At 34.3% G+C, this 18,630-nt stretch overlaps 1 protein-coding gene across 4 annotated transcripts in view; it reads left to right on the top strand.

Annotated features, from left to right (window-relative positions):
* Positions 1–18,630, top strand: part of LOC145295103 (queuosine 5'-phosphate N-glycosylase/hydrolase-like) — a 92,872-nt gene that overhangs the window by 42,348 nt on the left and 31,894 nt on the right. For all 4 annotated transcript variants that reach the window (XM_080141438.1, XM_080141437.1, XM_080141439.1 and 1 more), the window contains exons 5-7: positions 587–736; positions 9,905–10,028; positions 11,986–12,100. In XM_080141438.1, the coding sequence (XP_079997564.1) occupies positions 587–736; positions 9,905–10,028; positions 11,986–12,100 (389 nt within the window). The remainder of the gene's footprint in view (positions 1–586; positions 737–9,904; positions 10,029–11,985; positions 12,101–18,630) is intronic.

The following is an 18,630-nucleotide window of genomic DNA, read 5'->3' as shown; positions in this document are numbered from 1 at the left end:
TTCTTAAAGTGATGCCACAAATTTGGTAAACCATCTTTTGTATGCATTCAGTGTTTTTCTTCACCAACTGAGTGACTACTTAGAATTATTTTATTTGCAAAGTTAGCTTTTTCTTAAAAACTCATAAAAAATTATTTGCCTTAAATGCTCCTTGGATACTTTCATTTTTTAAAGATGAAATTTTAATCACTTTTCCTGGAAAATAAAATATTTTTCCTGTATAATAAAATTTTAGACATTCACACTTCCTTTTAATTTCAGAGAATTAAAATCTGGAGAGAACCCATACAGAATTCAATAGATATACATATTAACAAGACCGATCATATTAACACATTAAATACTTCCAGCAAGTTTTTTCTATTGTCTATTTCTGATATGTTCATAATAACTTTGTAGATGCTGATGTATCCCTCTTTAATTGAAACAGAATGTTTAAATATATATTCCAAGAATAATGCATTATTTTTGAACACATAATTTACAGAAAGTTTGTGCTTCATTCATAGTTTATTTCTGTCTTGTCTTGATACACACACTGCACATTTTGTACATGATACAGAAACCTTTTCTTTTTTTATTTTAGAATGGTATTCCAATTACGTCAGCAAATTATTATGCCAGCATTTCCCGTGAACAACTTATGGATATATTCAAATCTGATTCAGAAGAGGAGATTCCGATGTTTGAAGAAAGACTCCAGGTGCTGCAAGAAGCAGGAAAAATCCTTTTACAGGTAAAAAGAAATGTCTGCTTTTCTATTTATTATGAAGGTATAGACTTATAGGTAAATATATATATATATATATATACGTTGATGAAGAAACATGGCTCCAGGTTGCTTTCACATGCAATCAGATAATTTGAGCCCTATCTCTTATAGATATCTTTACCTCAGAATCACTGCAGGATCAAGTTGATCTCTTTCACAGTTTAAACTCTTGAAGGAATTGGTGCCAGTTTAAGCTGTATTTGTTATTGGCAAGAAAATGGGTCTTGATTTCTTTTGTTGTCAATAAGTCATAGTAATTTTAGTTGACTGTGACTGAAGTAAAGAAAATTGCTCACTTGTTGAAAGAAGGAGAAAGCCTTGTTTTAGTCAATAAAAAATGCTGGATTTATAAACATTAAATGAGAAAAGAAAAAGGATAAAAGTTCAATAAAATTTAATATTTTTGTTGACGGATGAAGCACAAGTTTTATCTCAACATTATTCAGATAATTAAATAAAATTAACTTGCAGCTGAGTGAGAGTTGCTTGACAGACAATTCCTATATGTTTGCCTTCTCTTTTGACAATTCAAAGCCATGGTTCTCCTTTGATTCTCCAAACAGGGATTTTCAATTGCTCATATTTTCCCAGAGTCACTTTTCTGATATTTCAAACAAAACAAAATTTGGTATTTACGCAGAATATGAATCATGCTATTTTTTAGGTGGGATTTTCAAGTTAAATTCAATTTTATCTTTTGTTTATTAAATTGTTAGGTAAAGGTACAGAATAGTTACAAAATGCCTTCCTCTCTCCATTCTAAGTGTGGGTTTCTTAATAATAACATTATTATTTCAGCACGATATCTAAACTGCACAAGTACCCAAAATTCAAAGTCATCTGTATGACTTTTACTGCACATCATTTGATGCCCCAAGACTTAAGATACAACTTTGAGTAACCTCCGAAGCACATAGGACCGGCTTTTTTGGATACACTTTATATGCATAATCCTGGTGCTACCTGATCAGGCTGCCCTGTGGCTTCCTGAGACGAAATGCACCTACATTGACGTTTTTTGTTTTCTGATCTTTTTTGTAAAACTTAATTATGTTCTGCAAAACCAAAAACAAAAACAAAAGCCTATCTCCCTCCCCTTTTTATTTTTTTTTCCTACTCTACTCCTGGTCCTGGATATGACCTTAAACTACATCCGATGGTGAGGCCCGGATTACGGGGTTTGGGGAGTGTGGAGCCACCTCTTAATTGCCATTGCTCCCAGGTCCACCCTGACCCGAAGTGGTAGTACCTGTTAGGATCCCAACTATGGGTTAAATAGAAACAGATTTTAAAAAGGAAAAGAAACAAAAAAAAAAAAAAAAAAAGAAAAAGAAAACAAATATATTCTATTTAATTTAAAAAAATTTTTTTTTTGCCCTGTCGGTAGGGCATGAGAACAAACCGACTTACCCCCTGCAGAGGGTAAAAATCCCTCAATGGGGCAACCAGTTAGCCGTGGGTTGCTACCCGTAATGTCTTAGGACGTGATCCTGGTGATTGAGCGAACCTAGACCAGGATACATAGAAGTTTAGGCACTGCAACACATTACTTTAGCCCTTACTTCGACTAGACGGGCGGTCGGAGAGGCCCGATCCGACCAATCGGCCAAGCCCTACCATATATTGCCCATTCCAAAAACTCACTACTAACACAACACATCCCCCCTCTCCCACAAATAACCCTATTCCCTAATATATGATGGAAAGCGGTGGCTGAGGGTCAATCGATTAGATGTGAATATCGATGACGAGGCTGTAAACCCCTCAGGATTGCTACAGATCCCATAGCAATATCAAGAGAGAACAGATAATCATTATGATACCACCAAAGTCGGTTATATCATCATTGTATCCCTGTGAAGGCTGGGCGAATGGGTTTCCCCCCAGGCTCTTCCCAAATAGGACTCCGAGGTGGATGGGGAACAAAGATGACGAAAAAAGAAAACAAAATATATGGCTTATTCCTCCCAAAAACCACCCAACCACCCAAAGAGAACCCACTCTGATGTCTCTGACGTCAGTAGCTTTGAGGAAGAACTCAACAGTTCGTAGTAATAGAATCAACATTCGTAGTAATAGAACTCAACATTTGTAGTAATAGAATCAACGGAGGAAACTCCTTTGAGCAAACTATCACCTTTTAAAATTGAAAGAAATCTTAAAACTCTAAAACCAAAGTCTATTAAAAAACAATTTAACGGCAGCCTACTAATAGAAACCCATAACGAAGAACAAACTAAAGAAATATTGAAACTAAAATTATTTGAAAACATCAAAGTCAAATGCTACAGACATCCAACCCTAAATGCCTGCAAAGGAGTAGTGAAAAGCCACAAACTTGCACTTTGTCCCTTGGAGGAAATCAAGACAAACTTACAGAAACAGAATGTGTTGGATGTTCGTAGAGTCCAAACAAAAAAAAACAGTGAGAAAATCGATACCAATACATATATACTAACTTTTGATTCCCTCACCATACCCAAAGAAGTGAAAGTTAGATATATGAAAATAAATGTAGAAATTTATATTCCAAACCTCCTCCAATGCTTCAAGTGCCAGAAGTTTGGATACCATCAAGATCGGTGCACACGATTACCAGTGTGTGGAAGATGTGGAGAAAGCGGCCCACACATTGACTGCAGAAAAGATTTCAAGTGTGCCAACTGCCTTGGAAATCATGGCGCTGGCTCTAGATATTGTGAAATATGGAAAAGAGAAAAAGAAGTGACCAAACTAAAACATATAAAGAATATATCCTTCCCAGAGGCCAGGAAAATCATTGAAACTAAAACATATGCAGATGCAACTAAAAAAACTACTCCAATCAACAATCAAAATGGTCATATACATGTAACGGATACAACTGACAAGAAAATTGATGTTCTAAGCAAACTAATAAAGGAAATGAAAGAACTATTAGAAGAAATGAGGAAAATGAATAGTACAATGTCTGCAACCAATCCAAGGATAATATTAAGTAAAGACACTACTGAACCACAAAAAGAAACAAAACCACAAACCATTTCTACAAAAACAACCAAACAACCATCAAACACATCACAAGCCAGAAAAGAATAACCCCCCCCCCCCCCAGACAAAAAAAACAAACAAAAACAGGAAAAGAAAGATCCCGATCTATATCTCGAACAGGGACTCCGACAGAAAATAGATTTGAGGGATTGGAGACGATGGAAGTTGAACACAATTGCAAATGATGAACAAAATATTACAATGGAATATCAGAGGGATAAAAGCAAACCAAAATGAACTCACATTATTAATAACAAATATGAGCCCAGCACTTGTCTGTCTGCAGGAGACCTTTCTGAAAGAAAACAATACCATCAACATAAAACACTACACATCTTACAACTACATAAATATACGGACAGAGCTTCTGGAGGCACATCAATACTCGTGAAGAATGAAGTCCCTCAAAGACAAATAAATATAAACACAAACTTGCAAGCAATTGCAGTTTCAGTGACTCTACATAGAACTATAACACTTTGCTCAATCTACATTCCTCCAAAAGATACAATCAACGAAACTGAGATAACTCAATTAATAAAACAACTCCCTAAACCTTTTTTTCTACTAGGAGATCTCAACAGTCACAATGTAATATGGGGAAGTAAAGAAACAAATAAAAAAGGAAAAGAAATAGAAAACATAATAAATAAAAATAATCTATGCCTCCTTAATCAAAACTACACCTATATGTACCCAGCAACAGGTACTTTCACCGCCATTGACCTTACCTTATGTGATCCTTCCGTATATATGGACTATGATTGGAAAGTACACAATGACACCTGTGGGAGTGATCATTTCCCAATCATCCTGGAAAGTCTAAGTACTAGTACTGAACAAAAAACACCCAAATGGAACCTACATAAAGCGGATTGGGAAGACTTCCAGGAACAGTGCAAAAACCAATTAATTATCGAAAAGAAAGATGAAGATGACCATTTGAACTACTTCATTAAAACACTCACAAACATAGCAAATAATACCATACCGAAAACAACCAAAACCAACAATCACAACAATCACAACAAACCTTGGTTCACAAAAGAATGCAGAAAAGCCATCAGAGCTCGACGAGCTGCCTTGAGAAAATTCGAAAAGTACCCAACAAGCGAAAATATGATTTCTTCAAAAACAACAGAGCAAAAGCCAGACGAATCATAAAGGAATCCAAAAGAACAGCATGGAGAAATTATATATCAAAAATTAATGTGAATACCAAGGCAAAAACAGTTTGGAACATGATGAGGAAAATAGAAGGAAAGTGTAATAGTACACCAATATCCCACATCTCTAAAGGCAACAAAATATACACCGATCAAAAAGACATTTCCAATAACCTGGCAGATAATTTATCAAAAATTTCATCATGTGACAAACAGAGGAATTCAAAAAGATTAGAGAAAAGGAAGAGAAGAAGAAAATTCTATTTAGATCACAAAATACGGAAAAATACAACCAACCTCTTACCTTGCCTGAATTAAAAGAATCGTTAACCAAATCCCATGACACAGCTACAGGGCCCGATGAAATTCCATATGAAATCCTCAAAAAACTTCCAGAAACCTCAATGAAATACCTACTTGAAATTTTCAATATTATATGGTCCAGTGGAAACGTACCTGAGACCTGGAAAGAGGCCACAATAATACCAATCCCCAAATCTGAAAACTCAAACATCCAATCCCAATCAAGTAACGTCTCAGATCCATTGAATTTCAGGCCAATAGCTCTAACAAGCTGCATTTGTAAAACCATGGAAAGGATTATAAACAAAAGACTAATCTGGTTCCTGGAAACAGAGAATCTTATTACAGAATTTCAAACAGGATTCAGGAAAAACCGAAGTTCAATAGACCACATAGTCAGACTTGAAACCTTCATCAGAGAAGCCTTTGTAAGGAAGGAACATTTAACAGCAGTGTTTTTTGACATGGAAAAAGCCTACGATACTGTGTGGAAGTACGGTGTTACAAGGGATCTGAAGGTGCTTGGACTAAAAGGCAGAATGCCAATTTTTATTGAAAATTTAAAAAAAAATTGACGGTTCAGAATAAAGGTTGGCACAGCTCTCTCGGACTTGAAGGAACAAGAGAATGGAGTACCTCAAGGGAGTATACTGTCAGTGACCCTGTTCAGTATCCGAATTAACAACATTGTAAAAAACCTTAACCCTGGGGTAGATTGCTCCCTATATGTGGATGACTTCCTAATATGCTGTAGATCTAGATATATATCTATAATAGAAAGGAAGCTTCAATTGTGCTTAAACAAAGTAATGAAATGGACAGAAGAGAATGGATTTAGATTCTCCAAAAGAAAAACGAAATACATGCATTTCTGCAAATTAAAGAACATGCATAATGATCCTGTCCTAACCATGGAAGGAACGCCCATACCCGTTACTGACCAGTACAAATTCTTAGGGATTTTATTTGACAAAAAGTTAACATTCATCCCACACATAAACTATCTGAAAAAATAATGTAACAAAGCTGTAAATCTTTTGAGAGTGGTAGCACATACCGATTGGGGTGCAGACAGGGAAACACTCCTTAAACTTTACAGAGCACTAGTCCGCTCAAAACTAGACTACGGTTGTTTCATATATGGATCAACCCGAACATCATATATAAAAAGCCTAGACCCTATTCACCATACTGGCCTAAGATTGGCCCTAGGAGCATACAGAACCTCCCCCGTGAACAGTCTATACACGGAAGCACATGAACCCCCACTAGATCTAAGGCGAGAAAAGTTAGCCCTTCAATATTTACTCAAACTGAAGTCTTGCCCAAACAACCCTGCATACCAATGTACCTTCTATCCTAAATATGAAGAACTCTTCAACATGAGAGGAAAAACTATCAAAACTTTCAGGCTCCGAATGAAGGAAAGCATTGAAGAATCGAAAATTCCAATCTCCAGCATTCACAGCTTCATACTACCTAAAACACCCCCATGGACCATGAAACAAGTAGAAATAAAACTGAACCTAAACAAAAAGTCCAAATCTACCACAAACCCTATTGAATACCACGACAAACTTCAACATTTAAAATTACGATATTCAGACTACACCTTTATCTACACAGACGGGTCTAAAAGCAACAATCACACTGGATGTGCAGCAACATACCATAAAACCACAATGAAGAGAAATCTTTAAAATGAAGCATCTATATTCACTGCAGAGACTATAGCTATCGATCTAGCACTCAACATAATTTCAGAGGAAACCACCAAAAACTTCATCATTCTCACAGATTCTCTATCAGTCCTATTATCTATACAAAATCAAAAACAAGAAAATCCACTAACAATAAAATTAATAGAAAAAATCAATATCCTTTCAACCACTAAAAACATTATTCTTGTCTGGATCCCCAGCCATGTGGGGATCAAAGGCAACGACAGGGCAGATACAGCTGCAAAAAAATCTTCTCACCTTCCAACTGACAATTTTAAGATTCCACATACTGATCTTAAACCCCAGATAAAAGCATACATACAGGAAAAATGGCAACTGCGGTGGAGTCAGCAAGAGGGCAGCAAATTATACTCAATCAAACCTGAACTCAAGGAACGATGTCCGGACATCAAGAGATCACGCCGAGAAGATGTGATACTGACTCGGCTGCGCATAGGGCACACCAACTTTACTCATTCTTATATACTAAATGGAGAATCGGTGCCAGAGTGCATCCCATGCCAGGAGACACTCACAGTAAAACATATCCTAGTTGGGTGTGATGACCTCGCCCCAACTAGAAAACTATATTATACAGAAAGCAATATGGAGGACCTTTTTGAAAAGGTCAACTCAACAAATATTCTAGCATACCTAAGAAAAGTAAATTTATATAAGAAAATTTAAGGAAATTTAAAGTCACCCAAATATACACATCCATGTATAAATACATTTAATTTCTTAGTTCGATTTTATAAAAAAAGGGAGGAAAGGCTGAAAAAGTCCCCTCCCCCCTCAATAAAAAATCGTTTAAAATAAAAAAAAGAACCCAGCATTAAATGACCACATAGGTTGATATGCCGTAAAACCAATCAATCAATCAATCAACATATGCATAATCTGTACGAATGAATGCGAATATTTGGTAGAAAATATGTGTATTATCAAACAGAACTATGGGAAATTGTTGTTGTCATGTCTTGTACATCTTCTATCATTGTTATTTTAGCAGCCATAAATGAATGTTTTAATAGCAATAGTCTCTTAGTAATAAGTAAAGCAATATTTTCTCTTTTTATCCATTAAAATCATAATTGTCTTCTGTTTTCATAATTGTCTTCTGTTTTCATATCAATTTTTAAATTCTATTCATTTCACTGTTTTTGACTGTTTGCTAAAACTTAATACTTATGGTTTATCAGTAGCAGCTGCTGTTAATTCAATGAATTAGCAGCTGCTAATTCATTTGCATGTTTAAAAAAAAAGAAGATACTTTGTTTATATGATTTAATAAAAGAAAGAAAGAGAATACCTTATTTTTGTTTAAAATTTAAGTTAAATTGATTTGTGGTTCTTTTATATAATAAATCCTTCAAGAAATACTGGTTTTCACATATACTCAACTTTCGAATTTTAATCTAGCCAGAAATGACATTTTAGAAGTCAATTAAGAAAAAACGATTCTACTTTTTTGGGGGTGATTACGCGTTAGCAGTTGTGAAGACTTGGCATAAAAAAAGGAAAAGCAAAAGCAAAAACAAAGAAAATAATTTAGAATATAGAGTGGGGGATCAGTTTCATATATAAATTTAATGTAAATTTCCCAGCCATTCTTGAGCAATTAGCTCTCCAAATACTTCTGATATTTTTTCAAGCTGAAAAGTTAGTATAAAATGTAATTACCTTACCATTAACCCTAGGTTTGACTAATAAGCTCAATTCCTAAAAGTGCCTTTTCTTGAACATTAACTCTATATCTGAGTAACAAGCTCTTCCCTTAAAAAAATCCTTTAACCTTACTTCTAACCCTAGATATGAGTGACAAAGCCCACCCATCCTAAAATCCCTTCCTTAACCTACCTCTAACTCTAAGTCCAAGTTGACCACACCCAACAAAAACCCTCTTAAAATCACAAAATCGTAAAAAAAAAAACTAAAAAGATACCTTCCCCTCAAAGAAAAACACACATGATTTATCTCTCATAGAAAAAAAAATTTAACTGCCCTAAAATGCTAGAATAGCCTGGAAATAGTAGATTAATCTCCCACTCTAAATTTGGAAGGAATTGATTTTTTTTTGTTTACTGTCAAGTTATAAGGGTGTTACACATAATTGGCCCTAACCACAAACCTGAAGTCCAAGTGGCAAGCCGTCCTCCTACAAAGACTCTCTTAAAACCATACATAACCTAAAATATTAGAATGGCCTTGAAATGGGGAACTATTTTTCATTAAATTCTAAACTAATTTTTTTTTCTTTTGTTTTATTCTACCAAGTTTATAAGGGTGTTTACACCTAATAACCTAAAAAGGTAGAATCTCATATTTTGGAGAGGCAAGGTGGGGGTTAGTAGAAGGCGTTAATCTACAATAATACCAAAGAAATCTTTTTTTTTTAAACAATCCTAGTATTAGATTTCAGTTTCTCGTACACAAAATGCAATTATAACAAAGTTGAATTGTAATTACATTTTATGTAAGGCGTTACAGATTTATTGTATTATTCTCATATTATTTCTCTCCATGCAAACACATCATCCTCAATGCATACACATGCCTAATAGACTTTTCCTTTGCTCAGCAGTCTTCTTGATTATATTTAATAATGTTGAAAAAGAATTTATCTCCTAGAATTGGTCGCCATAAATGATAAATGTATAGAACAATTTTGATAGTTGCAAAAATTGAACACTAAATTGCAATTCTAAAGTATTTCTTGTGAGATTCATGAGAAATGCAATATTTTTTTTGAGCTCGATGCTTGTGCTGACTATAACACTTTCCACTACACTAATACAACACTGCCCATGGTTATAATGCTGTCAGAATATGCAAACCGTTCATGATAATAATAAAAATAGTTGATAACATTGATTAAAAAAAAAATGAATGAATTCCTGTTTATTTCACAGAAGTGTAACGGCAGTTTTGTGAATTGCATCATAAAATGTGACAACAGTGCTGAAAAGTTGCTCAATTTTGTCGTCTCTAATTTTCCATCTTATAAAGACGAAGCAGAACTAGGAAATAAACAAGGTAAGTGTGAATTAATCTCACTCATACCATGAACAAACATTAAAAATATATTGTTAAATGCAAAATCATTTCGATTTAAAATCCATTTAATATTACGAATGCAAACTGAAGAAAAGCACACTTGAAATGTGTTGGTATTGTCTTAATAAATGAAATCTCAGGTGACATCAAATCAAATTCAATCACTATCTTGTTTTCATTTAATAAAATATAAGAAACATAAAATCATTTTTAATTGGAAATGTTTCTCACATTTTGCTCTTACCGTGACTTTTAACGTTTACCATTACCATATTTTATAGATATTTTCCTAATGAAGTCTTGAAACAAATAACAATTCATATTTCAGTACTTGTACAGTTTAATCAAGACATTAAAAAATGAAATTATCGAAAAAAGGTTATATTGTACGTATCCGTTTTGGATTGAAGATCTCTGAATAAAATTTAATTTAATTTGATCGGGTAGTTTTTTTTTTTTTTACATGTTCTTATGAGAGCACGTTGAAGGCAGCAATTATGGAATTTGTTAAACATGCCACGGGGAGATAACTCAATGTAAAGCGCCGACACTCCCTTCCCATCTTTAATTCTAGCTTTTCTTCCTAAAAATCAAACCTTTTGCTCGGTATCATAACAAATTGTTTTTTGCTGTAAAAAAAAAACTACTTGATGAAATTAAGTGAAATTTTTTTGTCGGAGAACTTCATTCTATAATGGATATGTGCAATATAACCTTTTTTTTTTCGATATTTTCATTTTTTAATGTCTTGATTAAACTGTACAAGTATCCATATTTCTAAAACAAAAATTGTTAAAGTCTTGAAACGAATAACAATTCACATTTCTAAAACAAAAATTGCTATAATTATGTTCCAAAATTTTAGCGATCTTAATTGATAATTTGATAACGCCAAGAATGAAAGTTCATAGAAAAATGTTGTTTTAATTTGAACAAAATAAAATACGGAAAAGCCAAATCACAACGTAATATAAGGAAAATAAGCAAATATTTTACTTGTTTGAAATTTATCACAAATATATTTCAGAGGTATACTCCATCTTCAGTGTGTTGTTTTCTTTCTTTTTTTTCCTTTTCTTCTTCCTTGCCATGTTGTAAAGTTGGAGAAAGGTCTGTTTATTTAGAGCCACGTGTTGTATCTAGCGGTTGTATTTTGAAATGTTTCAACTGTGTGTAGGCAACACGAGAATAACGTCAAGAATGAGAGTTCATATAGAAACGTTGTTTTAATTTGAATTAAATAAAATATGCATCTTGACGTTATTCTTGTGTTGTCTTCGCACAGTTCAGTGGGAGGAGCAGATTATCTTTTGTCTGACATCACTCCCACTAATCCTGTTTCCCATACTGAGTTGATTTCTTCAAAGAATGAATTGCCTGAACCCTACTCATCCCCTTATCTACAACACATCCTGTTTATAATTTAACTTGTGTTAATTCTCCTTTTGTCAAATACTTTTCAATCAAATAAACACTTGCTGATCTACTCACCAATATGCAACACATGTAGACAATTATAGTTTTAATAATTTTGGTAGTCGTAAACTTATCTAAATATCTCCACGTGTAGTGTTATTTATTAATATTGAATTACTGTTAGATCTTTTTATGATAGTTTGTACAGGAAAGGCAATCTCAAGAAGTTTTAATGTTCAAAATAGATTAACTTTTATGGCTTTTTAAGTTTGGATGCCAAAATTTTGCATTTAATTTTGATTGGCTAATGTTAAACCGTGGATGTGCAGAGAAAGACAAGATTAGCACTTCTTTCTGTTATATGGACATGGACGATTGAGCCAGGCACTTCTGATTAAGTTTAGAGTTAGCATACAACAATAGATGATGTTTGGGTTTATTTTTTGATTGACATAAGTTTTTAAAAAAATGTTATTTTAGTTTTCAAAAATTAATTTTTTTTTCATTTTTTTTTTTTCAGTTGCCTTTTACAAAAGAGCTCAAATTTTAATTGCTGACATCTGGGCGTGTTTTGAAGGAAACGGGCTTGGATGCTTTTATGATATTGATATCCTTACCATTTTTGCAGACTACAGGTAAATGTATATACAAATATAGCTTTTAGATATAGTCAAGCATCAATAAGAGAGGTTCTGTCGGTCAGTCTTATTTAAGTTTGGAATTTCTTAGTTCTATTCAACACAGCTTGAATAGATGCATTTTTTGTTTTATTGTTTGAAATAGTTTTGTGAAAGTTAAAGAAGAACAATCAGAATCATGTTATTTATAAAGTTGCTTTGCAGATGCAATATTTTAAAAGGTTTTATATTTTCTGCTTTCACCAGCTCACTTTTTATCAGTTTTGTAAACAAATTGAAAGTGTGTCATGAGTAAGTTGCTGGAATCCATATTAAATAGAGAAGTAGTTAACCACCTCAGCAGAAATAACCTTCATGCAATATGGTTTCAGTTCTGCTAGATCTATAGCAGATGTGCTGACGGTTATATCTCATAGGATTAGTGAATCTCTTGACAAAGGCTTCCTTTCTAGGGCAATTGCTCTTGACATATCAAAGGCCTTTGATAAGGTATGGCATAAAGGCCTACTTCACAAAATTTCCAGCTACGGTATAACTGGAAATGTTTTCTCAACTATTAAATCATTTCTCTCTGATAGGCTCATAAGAGTAGTGGTTGATGGGCAGAGATCAGAAACCCACAGTATTAATGTTGGTGTCCGTCAAGGGTCCATCCTGGGCCCAACCCTCTTCCTAATCTACATCAATGATCTCCCAAACACATACTTAAATCATTCGTTATGGCAACACATCAAAGGCCGTAAATGACAAAGTTCTCTCTGATTCTCCTTTGATCTTGAGTGCATGGTAGAATGGGAGAAGAGGTGGCTGGTTACTTTTAATGCATCTAAAACCAAGCTTCTATCTTTACATCATCAACGCTCTGATCCCCATCTGGCATCAATTGAAATGAATGGCTCTCGTCTTAGGGAGGCTCCATGTTTTGACAAGCCTCTGGGATTGACCTTTTCTCCTGATCTGAAATGGAACACGTACATCAAATCTGTTGCCAAGTTCGCTGGAAAAATGGTGGGATCCTTCTACCGCTCCAGTAGATATCTCACTGTTGATACACAGAAGGGATGTTCTTTGGTTTTTTTTTACATAGGCATCACCACATTATCAAGGCCAAGAGGCCACTCAAGGATAAGGGTTAAAGAGTGTACAGTAGAAATTGGACAATATAGTAATCATTAGTAATGAAAATTCGGTAAATTTGATAATTATATGGAACGGCTCATCAAGTACTTATTTACATTAGACTTGAGCACAACCATATTGTAGTCAGCCGGAAAGCAGGAAAATGGAAGACAATTCCACAGGCGTGCAGTTCTAAGAAAGAAGCTTTGTTCATGGAATCTACGTTTAGGTTTAGGCACAGATAAAGAGTGGGGGGAATTATTGATAGTGTTTTCAGCTAGACGAGTGTTTCTTGTGAAAGTTAGGCGAGGGGGGACCATAGACTGAAGCTCAGTCGAACACTTTCCATGAAAATGACGATACATCAGAGACAAACTCGCAACATCTCTTCTGTGAGATAGAGGTTGCAGGGAAGAGAAAAGGACATCTTCTACGAGGCTACGAAGTCTATTTTGAACTATATCAAGGCAGGACAAGTCCTTTCTAGCAGCTCCTGCCCAGATGTGGCAACAGTATTCCATCCTTGGACGTACCTGGCTCTTATATAGATAGAGAATTGCATCAGCAGTGAGATATCTACTGGATTGATAGAAAGATGCCACCATTTTTCCAGCGGCCTTGGCAACAGATTTGATGTACGTGTTCCATTTAAGATCAGGAGTAATGGTCAAGCCCAGAAGCTTGTCAAAACTTGAGGCCTCCTGAAGACGAGAGCCATTCATTTCAATTGATGCCAGATGTGGATCAGGATGTTGATGATGTAAAGAGAGAAGCTTGGTTTTAGATGCATTAAAAGTAACCAGCCACTCCTTTCCCCATTGTACTACGTGCTCAAGATCAGAGGAGAGAGAATTGGAGAGAACTTGGTCATTTACTGTCTTAGATGTGCTACCATAAATGGTAGTGTCGTCAGCATAAATGTCTACAAATGATGTAAGGATGTGATTTGGAAGATCATTAATGTAGTTCAGGAAAAGAGTTGGACCCAGGACGGACCCCTGAGGGACACCGGCATTAATACTGTGAGCTTCTGATTTTTTGCCCCTCAACTACTACTCTTATGAACCTATCAGAAAGAAATGATTTAATAATTGAGAAGACATTTCCAGCTATACCATAGCTAGAGATCTTATGAAGTAAACCTTTATGCCATACCCTATGTTGCGAGCCTGTTGTTGTTTTATCGTTATTTCCATGGGAAGTGCTCATCTGAACTCCAATGTCTGGTCCCCCCTCGCCAATCTTTCACGAAAACACCTGTCTAACTGAAACCACTGTCAGTAATTTTCCCCACTCTTTATCTGTGCATAAATCAAAATGTAGATTCCATGAACAAAGCTTCTTTCTTAGAAGTGCACGCCTGTGGAACTCTCTTCCATTTGCCTGTTTCTCACCTGACTACAACTTGGATGTATTCAAGTCCAACATAAACAAATTCCTGATGAACCGCCCCCTTAAGTAAAACACTTTATCAGATCTCCATTACTAGCGATTTCTACTATATTATCCCGTTGATTACTGTACACGCAATAACCCTTATCCCCGAGTGATCTCCGGGCCTTGATAAGTGGTGACTTCCTTGTAAAAAAAAAGAAAAAAAAAGTATTAGTTTTATTTATTTCGGATTATTATCCTCTTCTTTTCTTAGATAATAGTCCGCAATAAACAAAATTAATAAATAATACTCATCTCAATAATGAATTCCAATTAAGTAACAAATTGAAAGTATGTGAATATGTTTATAATTATTAGACAACCATGAGTATGAGTGAGTGCCTGTGTTTGTGTACATACAAATTGCTTTTTTTTGTTTCTCTCATAAAATATGTATTTCTATGGAAATGTAGAAATTCCTTTGACAATGAAATGGGGCGTTGACGTCTTATTAAATTTCCCAAGCATATAAAGCATTTTGTAGCATTTCTCTTTCTTTCTTCTTCCCTCCATCTTGTCTTGTATTTCTTTCTCCTCTCATAATAGTTGTCTGCAAACTTAAAATGTTAATTTTGTTATGAAGTTGAAGATTTCAAAAGATTCCTGATAAAGGTAAGGGAGTTAAACGACTTGTTTCATGAAAGAATGATTTTCTGTTTCATTTTACACTTAATGTCTTTCTCTTAATTTTTACTTTCTTTGTTGAAACTGATTGGAGTTGTTTAGAAGAAAAGAAAAAACGTTTTTGGTGATGCCTTCTCCACAAATGCATGCATATACAACAAAGGGTATGTGATTAAATCTAGCAATTGTATCCCTACGGAAATTCAAAACCCAAATGACCAGTCACATTCAAATGTGATCAACAATCAAGCACCTAGTCCACTGTGCAACCAAACCTACCACTGGCAGTGGAAGAAATTCTAGTGCTATATGTATTCCTATTGTCTCTCTCTCTCTCTCTAAAAGATTTCTCAGGTTACTGAGATAGTGTAATATATATATTCATATTATTTGTATTCATTGGACTACTGTTTTCATCTTGAGTGTGATTTTCACAACGTTTCAGTCAATGTAACCTTCAGGTGTATCTTATTGAACTCAGAATGTTTCAGTCAAACTCTGGAATTTGGACGGATTTTCGTGCGGATCCCTTTATTTACTTCACAGGAGTAGCATGCTCTTGTTCCATTAACCATGACTGGATAGAGGTGCTAAGTAATTTGCAATTGTATTTTTCAGTTGCCCACACTGAGGATTGAATATTCAATCTTCCAAATCCTATCAAATGCTTTATATATGTAAAGAGCTAATGAATTTCATTATCAAAAGATTTATTGATCCTATGTGATATTACCATCAGCACATCAGCTATTGATCCCTCAGAACAGAAACCATATCGCATTTTGCTGAATAGGTTGTTTTTGCTGAGGTGGTCGACAAATTCTCTATTTATCACAAACTAAAACAACTTACTCATGATGCACAGGAGATTGATTGGTCTGTACTGAGATGCAGAAGGTTGATCTCCTGTATTTTTAAATACTGGAGAGACTGACAAGATTTTTCAAAATTTCCTTAAGGCAATGATTAAATAACTTTGGATTGGATCTAGTTCTGGTTGCAGCTTTTTTGAACACAATGATTGGAATGTTATTAGAGCCAGTTGCTTTGCTGGAATCAAATTTGGACAGTTATATGGATGTCACTCAGAGTATTTTCAGTCCTGGAGGAAATTCAGTGAGTAGGTGGCCATTATCATGCAGGCAAGAGTTTGATGCAAAGTTCTTAGTAAAGAGTTTGGCTTTGCTGGATGCTGACATAATCATCTTAGGTCCATTGATGATGGCTGGGATGGAAGTTACACATCTGTTCAGAATTCTGTTATGTGCCAAAACTCATAGTAATCTTAGTCTCTGTTCAGTTACTTTAATCTTGACATTAGAGCGAAAGACTCTTGTGTTTTCAATGACCTTTCAGCAGTGGTTGCTAGCAGTCCTAGAGGCGACTTTAGTTTCTGAGCATCTGTTTCGTTTAGAGCAGTTAAAATAATGATTTTTTATGTGGAATTGCAGTGGCACATTCAGGAGTTTATCATTTTTGGCTATTTGGTTTCAGTTGAATTTTTTTTTATCTGTCTGTGCCAATAGTTAGTGTATCAGATTAGATGCGCAAGAGGACACATTCTTTTTGAACATGGAGCATAGGGGTAAAAATTAGCATATATTCTCACACATTGTATGCTATAAGCTTCTCCATTAAATAGTCAATACTCAAAAAATCTAAATCCTACACTCCTGGCGCTAAGTCTTGCCAACTCTGTATATCTAAAGCTGTAAGCATTGTCACCTTATCTAAGTATAAACATCATTAATTCTAAAAACGAATCAATTTCAAGCTGCAAACATAGGAAAAATACAAGTATAGCCAATTCGAACTTACATAACTATTTCCACCCCCATTCACTTCTCTTTCGAGTCATTAGCTGATAATTTTTATATCACCCTGACCTGTAATTTCCCTTTTACCTATAATCCCCTTTTATCTTTTATTTACCATTCTTTAAATACCTTTATCCCCTCATGCTTACTGTTCCGTTAATCCGTTTTTTGACCTTATTAATTAGACAATAATCATTTAGCTCCAATCCCCTTTATATCCTTCTAATGCATCCACCCTTTGCATGTTTTTCACCTCTCTCTGCCTTTAGCCCTAAAGAACTTCTGACTTAATGCCTTGATACCATCTTCCTCTTCGACTATACATGATTCTCTTCTACACCTTTTTATTTTCTACCGCTTAATTTTCTACCACTCTATTCTAAAAAAATTTTTTTCCTTATTTATTTTTCTTCTATATTTTGTTACTCCCCGATCTTTTTAGTACCTTAATCCTTAATTCTTAGATTTTCAATTCTCTCTCCCTGAACCACATTTTAAGTTTGATTACCATCTATACCTTCACTTAAATTTATTTCCACTTTAATTGATTGCTCATTTTAACATTTGATATATATATATATATATATATATATATATACTTTGTTATATTTGATATATATATATATCCTCTACAACTCATATATATTGATATATATATATATATATATATATATATATATATATATATATATATCCTCTACAAAGATCAGCATATTTCTTTCGGCCCACCTTATTCTCTAACTAGATACACATAAGTTTGAATGTCTTACATTCTTACTTTCTCGCTAATTTTGCTTTGTCAATTTAACAGTTCAGCTTATTTCTCAATATTATCTTTATCTAAAAATTTTTACCAATGTATATATATTTTTTAAATTATACATCTTTCTGAATATATTTATTTATTTATCTTTTACTGTTTTCTTCCTTATTTCAAACTATCTTTCTCTTACACCAAGTATCCTGTCACCTCCTACTTTAGACTTCTCTCCTTCCCCGTCTTCTCTAACCCTTCTTCTCTACTCTGTTTAATTCCATTATTAGTACATACATCAACAGTGTCATAGTAAAACACCCCTCCCACCTGCTTTGACCTTATTAACTTTCTCTCATGTTTACTTTTAAGTTTCATTCTTTGCTCTTTTCCAATTTACATTGGCCATGGATGGTTATTATGCCAACTGTCTTGCTTCTAGTTTTTTACTTTTTAACTCTTTTCCATTTAAACCCTATATTTTTTATAAAAAAACTTTATATGTCTCTCTGCACAGCAACTCTTATTTCCATGAATTGGATTTTACTCCTGCATTTCACTACAGGATTTTTATACACAAACTTTTCATTCCTTCTCTAACCCGGATATTTTTAAAGATATTATAAAGGATATCTTATGGAACTCTTTTTGGACTCACTAACTGCCCCACCTATTGCAAACTTTTAGATATCACTGGATATTTACAACCGTACATATTGGACTTTGCTGAGTATTCCCTTTCATTTTATCCATAAACTTATACTTCTCTTTGAATTTTC

Source organism: Euprymna scolopes, chromosome 2 (genome assembly GCF_053919585.1).
Source record: "Euprymna scolopes isolate OS-2025 chromosome 2, ASM5391958v1, whole genome shotgun sequence".
NCBI lineage: Eukaryota > Metazoa > Mollusca > Cephalopoda > Sepiida > Sepiolidae > Euprymna > Euprymna scolopes.
This window is presented reverse-complemented; position numbering and strand designations above follow the sequence as displayed.